An 11,183-nucleotide genomic window follows, 5' to 3' on the forward strand; every position below is an offset into this window, starting at 1 on the left:
GGCAGCTGGGGGGGGGGAGTCTTCCCCCTCTGCCCCTTCCCCGGGTGGGGGGGGGGGGGGGTGTGTGGGTTGCAGGCACAGCTTGTTCCAAGCAGAAGATGGCAAACGACAGCAGGGCATAGTCCCCACTTCCCACACTGACATGCCCATAACCTGTGTCCCTACCCTGGCTGGGCAAGTGTCAGCAGGGCATAGCCCTCGTTCCCAGCACTTCTGTGCATGCATCCCATGTGCCCTTGGCCCAGGTGGACAAGTGGCAGGCTATGCCCTGCTGCTGCTTCCCCAGTCAGGGTTGAGGAGTGTGATGCAGGCACAGCTCACTCCAGGTGGAAGAGGGCAAGCAGCAGTAGAGTGTAGCCCCTGCTCGCAGCGTTGCTGTGCCTGTATCCCATCCTGCTCTGCCCCTCTCCCCAAGTCCTGCACCCCACCCCCGCCCCAGCTGGGCAGCTTGTCCTAGCCCCAGTCCCAATTTCTCTCTTTCTGTGGGGGCATTGATCTGCCTTCCCAACACCCCTTCCTTCCCCCCTCCACCCAACACAACAGACTTACCAGTTGGAGGCAGCTGTGTCCAGCATGGTGAGGACTGCTGCCTGTTTAGTCTATGGCTGAATTTCTGAAGTGGCACAAATCTTTTCCAAATCGATTTGGAGGCTTCCAATTCGATTTGGACCTTTTCATTGGTCTCCTGATTTGATTTGTATTCAGAGATTTGACCAGCAAATCGGGCTGAATCTCCTCCTAATCAAATCGGCTACCAAAGCTTTGCACTGCCCTAGTAGATTCCTGTTCTTTTTGGGTCTCTTCCCCATAAGCAGCTACAGCCTCCTGCCCCACTAACCCTCCTTCATGCTGAGCTTCAGCCTCATTCTCCCGTAGTATCTTTGTCAATAATTTGGGGAACCCCAGGGCCAACAACACCCTGTACGTGAGTCCCTTTGTATATGGCTCAACCAGTGCCATGCACCCCTAAAGGGGTATGCTGCCTTTTTGGGGCACTTACCTGCCATGACTTGATGGTAATAATTGGAGAATTCTCTCCCTGAGAAGGAAAGAACCAGCTCTGCCAGCAGGGCTGTGTCCAATAATCCAAAAGAATCAGTTATGGCCTGTAAAGGAACCTCACAGGCCTTACAGGGGGCTCCTCCAACCCCACCACTCCTGTCCCAGTCCTCCAGGTTTAAGTACAGGCTCTGCTGTTCAGGCATCACAGCTAGGAGCAGCTCTCAGTAGCTTCCTGTATGACTCCCAGGAAGCCTCTGCAGTCCATTAGAAACAAAAATGCAAAAATATGGTCGGGGTATTCCTCACCCCTGAACTCTGTTGGTCTCCAATGCAGGGTTTTCCCTCTCACTATTGGATGTGTCCTTTTGGGCTCTCTGCCTTGCATTCCCATCCTATCAATGCTGGTTTCTGGTCCCTTGCTGTAGCTCATCTGTCCTGTATTGACACCTGGGCTGAATTAACATTAAGTGACTCCTCCTCTGAGGTTATAAACTATCTGGGCTGTTCCAGCCCTGTCTTAGTGTTTCCAAATAGGACTTTCTCTTCCCAGGGGTTCTGTTTCTCAGTGGGAACCTTAAGGGGACCAGACCATCTCTGTGTTCTCCTGGAGCTCTCTGCAACACTGGCTTTCCCTGCTGGGATACTTCTCCCCTCCACTGGAGCGCTCTGTAGGTAAGCGTTTAGTCCTTTCCACTCTCCCAGACCTGTCTAGGGGCTTCTTCCGTTTGCTGCCTCTGAGCAGGCTCTGCAGTTGCCCTGTTTCAACCACTCCTGTGTCTTGCCCCTTTACTGTTGGGGCTGCTTGACTTCTAGATACTAAGGAGAAAGGAGCGAGTGTAGATTTTCTTCCTCCCACTCACCATACTCTTCTACACACCCCAACAACACTGGATAAAGCTGTCTAGAGGCCACACACACTTGCAGAGTATGTATATGCCATGCTACCATCAGTTGCACAGGAATGCTGGTATATTTATTTGCCTCCCTGTGACGGAAAACCAGGGTATGAGGTTCAACTTTCTTTCCTCTTGTTTCAGGCACCAGTCCTTGTCTAATGAGTGTCTGCTTGCAGTCTGAGTGTACCAGAGCCGTCACTGCTTTCCCTTCTACTTCCACATTCACTATAAGCTGTGGAATATGTGTTCGACCCACTTCTCTACACATTATAGCCCCACAGCTGCACTCCATATCTTCCACCCTAGAGTTCTCTATTTTATTGCTTGAAGTCACCACTGGACTCTCCGTGATAAATCTTGGCTTGCCACCACAATGGTAGCTTAATGCTTGCATTGGAAACAAGCCTGTCCACTGTTGCCAGGCACAGTTGACTTTTCTCTTGGGGCCTCTTTGCTCTCTTGCTGAGCCTCGGCCTTTCCCTGGCTTCCTTTGTTCCATGCTTGTGCTCATGCTGGGCCTGTTTTTTTGGCTGCCACAAAAAACCTCGGCCAGTCTCACTGCTTTGTTGAGGGTTTGGGGATGATGGTGCCTCACCCAGTCCCTAATTTACTGTTCCAGATCTCATGTAAACTGTTCCAAGACAGTTTTTCCCAGAATCTCCTCAGGTGATTTTTCTGCAGGAAGGAGCCACTTGGCTGCCTTGTCTAGGTACTGTCTTCTCCAACCCAGCCTCCCTCTGGTCATGTGATTGTCCCTTCTGTCCTCTCCTAGAGGCTGGGTGTAGCTAATTACCTCGTTAGCTGTCTAACCCAAGCCCTCCTAATAACAGGGTAGAGGTTCCCTGTTAAACCAGGTAGACTTGTTCATATATCTGTGGATCTTGATAGACCACTCACCTAAGTCAGACATGATTATATTGCACCCAAATACATATAATAGCTCTTTGACTGCCATTTCCCAGTAATGTCTTTACAAAGGGGTTAACCTGTGGAGTCAAGAAAGAAGCAACACAAATTTGAACAGGGTAACTGAGTTGCACAATAGTTCATGAAAATGATGAAGTTTCCCATGTTCTGCCAGCAGGCATATTATAATAGATTCCTATGGGCCAAGGCAGTTTTGTCTAATTTTCTGCAGGTATTCAATCAACTTCCCTCCTTCCTTCTCTATGAGAACTAGGGTTCAGATACTACACTAGGCACCAATCATTGCACTTGATGGGTTTGCTGGTTAGATGACCAGCAGTAAGAGAGATTTTCTGTCAACAGGCTCAAGAGAATCTTGTACAGTGCAGTAGACATTCCACCTAGAAAGCCCTACTCTTCAGAAAGGCTTTGCCATGTGGGCAGCAAAAACTAACATGAAGTACCTGGTAAAAGCCCTGATTCTGAAGTTTTTGGACTTTAATATTACTCCTGAGACTGGCTTATACATCGCAGCAACATCACCATCACCATATTGTTCAGTCACATTTCACCTTCTCACACCTTATAGTTTTAGTTATTGTGACAGGGGGGCCTTCCCAGGGCTAGATCATGAATTAGCCTGCCCACCTGTCTAGGGAAGTCTGCCCTGTCTTTCCTGCCATGACTTGAATGGTTCCATAGTATATTAAGTGGGAGGCTACCCATTCACTACCCTGATGCCAGGGGGTACTATCCACAGCTCCAAACCTTCCCTACATTGTGGCCCATGCCTCACAGAAGGCATCTGGATTGGTATTGCTCCCCAATTTCAGGCTGGAACTAACTCATTCCACTCTTACACACACTCATTCTACCGCCCTCTCACAGGGGCCTCTTGCACTCCACCCCCCTCTCACAAGGGGCTCTTGCATAACACCAATCACTGGGCCACTCTCTACTGCCCTGCTCCTTTGAGTGAGCCTCTTGGGTCTTCAGGCTTTACTGCTCACTTTCTGGCATGACACATGCAGCACCTTTGGTTCACTTGAGCTCCCCTACTCTAGGTGGCCTTGACCTTGTGCCATTCAGTGGTTACTGGTGCTGGCCAATATTGCTCCACCAGACATTTGCCATGACCAAGCTACGTACAGAGAGGTCATTTGCATGAATGACAACTAGACCTCCCCATCTATAAAGATTTAAACCTCCCCGCTCACCACATGGTCTCCCAGAAGCCTTTGTGGATATGTGTACAAGCTCTTGCAGTACACGATAATGCAGCAGCTTGGAGGAAAGTGTGGAATGAAACCACTATTTGGAATAAACATCTCATTTCTGACCCCACCAATAAAACCTCCTGGTTTTGACCTTCTGTGAAAAACATGGGATCCAAACTGAGCATGGCTGCTGTTGTCACTTGATGCACAGATGGTGTATTAGGAGTTCTGCAGAATGTAACTGTAGCAACCCTGATTAAACTATGGATCATATAACACTCTGGCCTCTATACAAATTTGATGGTGACACTGCAGAGATGCATTCCCTTTCCTCAAGAGCATTAGACTGCTTAACTAACCTTGAATTGGACTTATAATCGATGCTCAAAGTCGGCCATACGAAAGAAGAAGAATGTTGTTCTTCGGCAGCTCATGAAATCTCCTTTCCAACAAGATAGTCATTTTAGCTGCCATCTTTAGCTGCATGGCAACTTTCCATGCTGATATACTAAGGGATTACCATACACATCCGTTTACAGAGTCAAGGTAGAATGAAATTGCTTCACCAATTTATAGCCAAGGTAATCTCAGAAGTTCATCAGAATCACTGCTTACCTTTCTTGTCTTTGTCCTGAACTCACATTATTTTCTGACAGAAAAGAAGCTTCATACTCCTGGATATCTTCAGAGTCTAACCCCTTCAACAGAACTAAAGCTTTCAGGCTGTTTTCCCATCTCTTTTTTTTTTCTCTGTGCTTAATGCACTGAAAGGTTAACTGATTTTGTTTTTGCAGTGGATCAAACAATATGTTTCTCATGCTATAAGCTGACTGGTTGATTGGCAAGCATTTTCCTTTGGCTGGTAAGGGAAGCTCCACTGAGAGATAGATGATGTTTCTGGCACATTTTGAAGCAGGCTGATCTCTGAGCTCTGCAAGAGGGCCATGTGTAATAATTCACTAATCTTTGTTAAACATTATGCGTTTTAGATGGTACTTGAGGTAGCCACCATATACATGGGTGACTGGTGCCTCCTGAGTCTGGGGGGGCACTCATGGATACCACCGGTGGAGTTGGCAGTGAGGACAAAGCTAGCAAGCACCTGCAGATGCTGTTGGTGGCAGCAGGGGCGGAGCTGGTGAGCAACCACAGGTGGTGGTGGTGGTGAGGACGACCCTGTCGGGAGGCGGGGAGGAGGCACATGCCTCCTGTACCCCCGCCTACAAGTTGCCTATGACCATATATATAGTAGTACTATGATCTTGGTTTGATACACCTAAGCCTCCATCCCCAGAGTTTCAAGAGAAGATTGTTTGTCAATCGCTTATTGTGGGATTCACATGGATGTATCATAAAAAAATGATTTACTTACTTTGCATTAACTGGTTCTTTGCAATGTCCTCATGGATCCCATTACCTTCCTGCCAACCTTCATTTTTAGCATTCTTAGCAGCATAGGCTTCTGAATAGCAAGGGAATGTAGGCTGTCACAGTTACCAGTGGCAACGTATAGGGCGTGCATGGGGGTGCATGTTCACCCCCTGAGAATGCTGGTGTACCCCGTCAGCCAGCATTCCCGGGCAGGGGGGCAGGCAAGAGCACTGGTGCCACCCCTCTCACCCATAAATCACCTGGGATCAGCCACCGGGGGACCCCCCTTGGGTCTGGCCACTGGGGAGGCAAGTGCCCCCCGACTCAAGAGGCATCAGTCGCCCATGACAGTTACTGCAGCCTTTATGTCCTTGCATGTATCTCGTCTCTCATATATGTAATGTATGTGCATCTACGGTGAAGAAGGCTAACTTTATTATGAAGATTAATAATCTTGAAGAACTACAGTTACCTTGAAGGCCAGTTATACTTGTTATACTAGCATGTGGTATGTTTCTGGATAAATGTATCATCCTAGTTCTCTAAAAGAAAGTCCAAGCCCAAGACCTCCAAGTCTATCTTCTAATCAGTATGTTTCCTCAGAACGAAAAAGACATTGTTGAGGAGCTGTTCACATCTTTCACTAGCTAGGTAGAAGGTACTGTTGTGTCTGCAATATTGGTTAGGGTCATCACTTAAATGAGACATTTTCAGCCTCATGATACAGGATTAACAAAAATAATTATTTAACCATCATGATTTGGTTATCAGTTGTACTAATCTGATGAGGTGATTTAAGACATTATTCTTAAACCACTGATCTGTTGAATCAAATCTCACTTTTGAGTACTGTAGATTTGATATTTGCACTGTTTCATTATTAATCATAATAGTGCAATTATAAAGTCTAACTCTAGTTATCTGTTTAATTTTATATTTTCTTTCTTATTCTTTTGAATAAAAATATATTAAAATGTACACAAAATGAGTTCATTCTTTCAGTTTGCAACATGAACTAGGAATTCCAAAAACAGAGACAGCTTGACTCAGATATTTCACAGCCCCTTGATCATTTTTCTAAATTAAAAACTTTGCACCACAGACTTCAGAATAAACTCCCTGGATATTTTTTAATTAAAAAAACAATTGGTTAAATTCTATTCTTATTCAGTAAAATCCAGATCATCTACACCTGTGTGATTCAAATCTGCTTAATTCACAGCAGGTTGCTGATATGAAGAAGCTGTTCAGCTGTTTATCACAGTTTTTATTTCAAAGGGCAATATTTCTCCAATCAGCTGGATTTTATTAGCAGTCCTGCTATCAGAGAACTGGTGTCTTTTGTAATGAAAAGCTATAGCAAACATTTAGAGCCCCTCTTCCATCCCATGCAGCTATTTGCTGTGGGTTTTATATGCCCCCAGACATTTCACAAGCCCTCATTTTCATGGAGAGGATGGCAGAGGGAAGATTTTGAATGTAACTCGGCAAACTATTTGGGTTCTATAGTACCCATATAACTCCAGTGAAATTGATATCATTTTGCAAGTGAAAGGAACAGCACAACTTGGTGAAAGTATTTTCAGAAAAACATTTCATTTAAGTTTCTCAAACCATATACTAAGTGCATTTTAAAAGAAAACAACAAAAAGTAAACATGAACCCAAGAACCCAAGTGTTTCCTTAATCTTAAAAAACAATTCCTACAGCAGAAATGTGAGCATGAATATATATCATAAAATCTTCTAGTGAGAAAGTTTTTCCTAATACCTAACCTAAACTTCCTTTGCTGCAAACTTGAGACTGATGTACTGTAATTACCAGACTGATGTACTGTAATTACACTCCGCCAGACTCTAGCATCATGTGTATCAGTATCCCTGTGCTGAAAAATGGCAGCAGGGGTGGTTTAATTGAAGCTCATTGAAGCACTCCCACTGCCATTTTTCAGTGCGGGGACACTGATGCACATGATGCTCCAGGCACTTTAATTAAAGTGGCTCTTGGAGCCGCTCTAATTAAAATGCCCCCTCCCCCCCACTCCTGGAGCATGTGTATAAATGCCCAGTAAGCCCAGTTCCCTCAGTCTCTCCTCGTAAGTCATGTGTCCCAGCCCCCTCACCATTTTTGTTGCTCTCTCCTAGACTTGCTCCAATTTGTCCACATCCTTTCTGTAGTGAGGGCTCCAAAACTAGACACAGTACTCTAGGTGCAGTCTCACCAGTGCTGAATAGAAGGGAATAATCACTTCCCTCAGTCTGCTGGCAATGCTACAGATGCAGCCCAGTATGCCGTTAGCCTTCTTCACAACAAGGGCACACTCTTGGCTCATATTTAGCTTATTGTCCACTGTAACCCCGGGGTCTTTTTCTGCAGAGCTGCTGCTTAGCTAGTTGGTCCCAAGCCTGTACTGGTGCGTGGGATTGTTCCATTCTAAGTGCAGGACTTTGCACTTGTCCTTCTTGAAACTCATGCAATTTCTTTTGGTTCAATTCTCCAATTAGTTAAGGTCTCTCTCCCCCCAACTTGGTGTCATCTGCAAACTTGCTGAGGGTGTACTCTACCCCATCATCCACGTCATTGATGAAGATATTGAACAAAACTGACCTGGACTGACCATTGGGGCACTCCACTTGATACCAGCTGCCAACTAGACATCAAGCCATTGACTACTATTCTCTTGAGCCCAATGATCCAGCCAGTTTTCTAGCCACCTTACCAGGCATTCATCTAACCTGTACTTCCTTAGCTTACTTAAGAGATTGTTGTGGGAGACCATATCAAAAGTCTTGCTAAAGTCAAGATATCACATCCACTGCTCTTCCCACATCTACAGAGCTGGTCATCTCAACATAGAAGGCAATCACCTTGGTCAGACATAACTTGCTCTTGGTGAATCCATGCTGACTACTTAATCACCTTCTCCTCCAAGTGCTTAGAAATGGATTCCTTGAGGACCTGCTTCATGATTTTTGTAGGGACTGAGATGAGGCTGGCCACTCTGTAGCTCTTTGGATCCTTCTTCCTCCCTTTCTCAAAGATGGGCACTGTATTTTCCCCTTTCCAGTCCTCTGGGACCTCTCCCAACAATCATGGGTTTTCAAAGATGATGGCCAGTGGCTATGCAATCACATCAGCCAACTCCCTCAGCATCCTGTCTGGCCCAATGGACTTGTACACATCCAGCTTTTCTAAATAGTCCTTAACCTGTTTTTCTTGCCACTGTTGGCTGCTCACCTCCTCCCCAAACTGTGCTGCTGGGTGCAGTAATCTGGGAGCTGACCTTGCCTGTGAAGACTGAGATTAAAAAGGCATTGAGTACTTCAGCCTTTTCTGCATCCTCTGTCACTAGGTTGCTTTCCTCATTTAGTAAAGAACTCACGCTTCTCCTGATCCTCCTTTTGTTGCTGACATACTTGTAAAAACCCTTCATGTGCCTTGCTAGCTGTAACTCCAGGTGTGCTTTGGCCTTCCTGATTTTATCCTTACATGCCCAAGCAATGCACTTGGACTCCTCCCTAGTTGTTTGTCCAAGTTTCTTGTTGTGTATAAGCTTACTGAAGAGTTCCCTGCTCAGCAAAGCTGTTCTTCTGCTAAACTTGTTCTAGTGTATAGCACCTTATAGTCTGTACTTAGTCTATAATGTGCAAATCTACCTTGCCTTCTGCCTGACTTTAGACTCATATGGCTAACTACATATCTCTAGTTTTACAGATGATTTGTTCAAATTTTGAGGAAATGTGCATAATACCTTTTGGCTTTTGTATCAAACCAGTGCAGTTTCATTAATAAACTAACACAAAAACTTAAGAAAAAACTTTCAAACAAATTGAAAATAATCCAGTCTTGCTTTTACATTTTCTCACAGTATACTAGATCCAAGGAAGAAACTCTTCCAAAATATTTTCGTCTTGAACAGCTGCAAAAAGAATTTAACTTTGTTACTGAAGAAGAGATTAAAAATTGTAAACGTTTCCAGCTGTTGCAACTTAGGAACTCAGGGCAACTAGATTCCTGCTATTGTTGGCAGATACCTATGTTTGATAGAGAAATACCAGATATAGTCTTCCAGGTAATTAATATTTCTGCTATGATTTTTATTTCAAGTTATATGATAAACAGTATGGATATTAATTTTTCCTTATTTTTTCACAATATCTGAATCCAAAGTTCTTGTTATTCTTATTATTGTCATGTGGAATTAATCATGTGGAGACATGTAATATATCATGTGACAATCTCCAGATTGATGTCCTTACTCATAATAAATAATATTTTAGGCCAGGTACAGACCTTATGCTTTTATTGGTATAAGTGATTGGAAACAAGTCTGATTCCTGTAACAGAACAGAAGTTTGGGACACAGAATAGGTCTATACCCATAACAGAGCAGAAGTTTGGCACACAAAGACACGCATTTAAAAATGACAGAGCTGGTCTAGGATTTCCGCACTCCCCACTAATGGGCGAATGCATGTTCTGTTTGCTACTGATCTAAACTATGTCCCTTACAGAAAACCGCATAACTTGGATCATTTCCACCTTGGGCTTTTTGAATGTTGCTACTCAAATAGTTCTACTGAAATCAGGGCTTCTACTTGTGGAGTAAAGAGCTAATCAGGGTGCATAAATGCATCACGACAGAGGATATACCTATATACCAAAATGCAATGCTATGTACAGATGCACACATTAGCACTGAATGACCTAAATTAGGTACCTGAAACTTTAGAGCAGTGTTTGTCAGGTGCTTTGGTTTGATGAGAGGCAAAATATATTAACTCAGATTGAGCTCCACAGTAACACATTTATATGTCTTCTGATATCTGAGATACCTTGTTCAAAATTAAAGTAGGTGTTGTGTTTTTGCTGAACGCAGTGCTGTAGCTGTGTTAGATATGCTCTGAATGTGCCTGCTGGGTCATGTACCTCAGGTGACATAGGCAGCTCATCTAATTTCTGGATGCAAATGGGACTTAGGTATCATCTAGGTGCCTTGTGGCTCAGACTAGAATATATCCATGTGCAGCAGGCAGAACTGCATGTGCCCAGAAAACTTTCAGTTCTAAAAAAGGAGTACATGCAAGGTTAGGCCACCTTGGAACAGGATTTATTTTTAATATTGAAATTTTGCACGTAGGCCCCTAAGTCCTCATTTAGTAAAGAACCCATAAAGGATCTGGCCCTTCCTTTCCTTCCCTTTTTCTGATATTAAATGAGTTCTGGTAGTAAATAAGGATCAAGAGCTTGACCAGGAGTTCGCCAGGGAGCTGGCTGAGGCTGCACGCTCCTGGTGCATGGTTGTCATGGGAGACTTCAACTACCCAGACATCTCATGGGAAAAGCACTCAGCCAAATCTGAGCAGTCGCAAAGCTTTCTCTCATGTGTGGATAAACTCTATCTGATGTAAGAAGTCAATGGGCTGACAAGAGGTAAAGTGCTGCTCAACTTGGTTCTGGCAATGGGGGATGACCTAATCAGGGACTTAATGATTGAAGGGAGGTTAGGTGATAGTCACCATGAGCTGATCACCTTCACCATCTGCTGTTAAGCTGGCAAGACAGTCAGAGATACAGAAGTCCTTGACTTCAGGAAAGCTGATTTTGACATGCTCAGGAGGCTTGTCAGGGAGGCCCTAAAGGGCCACAACCCAAAGGGGAGGGGAGCTCAGGACGAGTGGTTGCTCCTCAAAGGTGCGATCCTGGATGTACAAGCAAAGTCTATCCCATCTCAGAGGAAAGGCAGAAAAAGGGCACAGCAGCCCCCTCAGCTCTCCAGGGAACTCGTGGA

The 11,183-nt window shown here is 44.7% G+C and overlaps 1 protein-coding gene across 1 annotated transcript in view; it reads left to right on the forward strand.

The window, feature by feature from the left end:
- LOC109287159 (coiled-coil and C2 domain-containing protein 2A-like) overlaps positions 1-11,183 on the forward strand; it is a 41,895-nt gene that overhangs the window by 4,095 nt on the left and 26,617 nt on the right. Inside the window, exon 4 of the mRNA XM_019502122.1 lies at positions 9,261-9,464. Coding sequence (XP_019357667.1) covers positions 9,261-9,464 — 204 coding nt within the window. The remainder of the gene's footprint in view (positions 1-9,260; positions 9,465-11,183) is intronic.

This window comes from Gavialis gangeticus, unplaced genomic scaffold, assembly GCF_001723915.1.
Source record: "Gavialis gangeticus isolate Ggan-Ray unplaced genomic scaffold, GavGan_comp1, whole genome shotgun sequence".
Lineage (NCBI taxonomy): Eukaryota > Metazoa > Chordata > Crocodylia > Gavialidae > Gavialis > Gavialis gangeticus.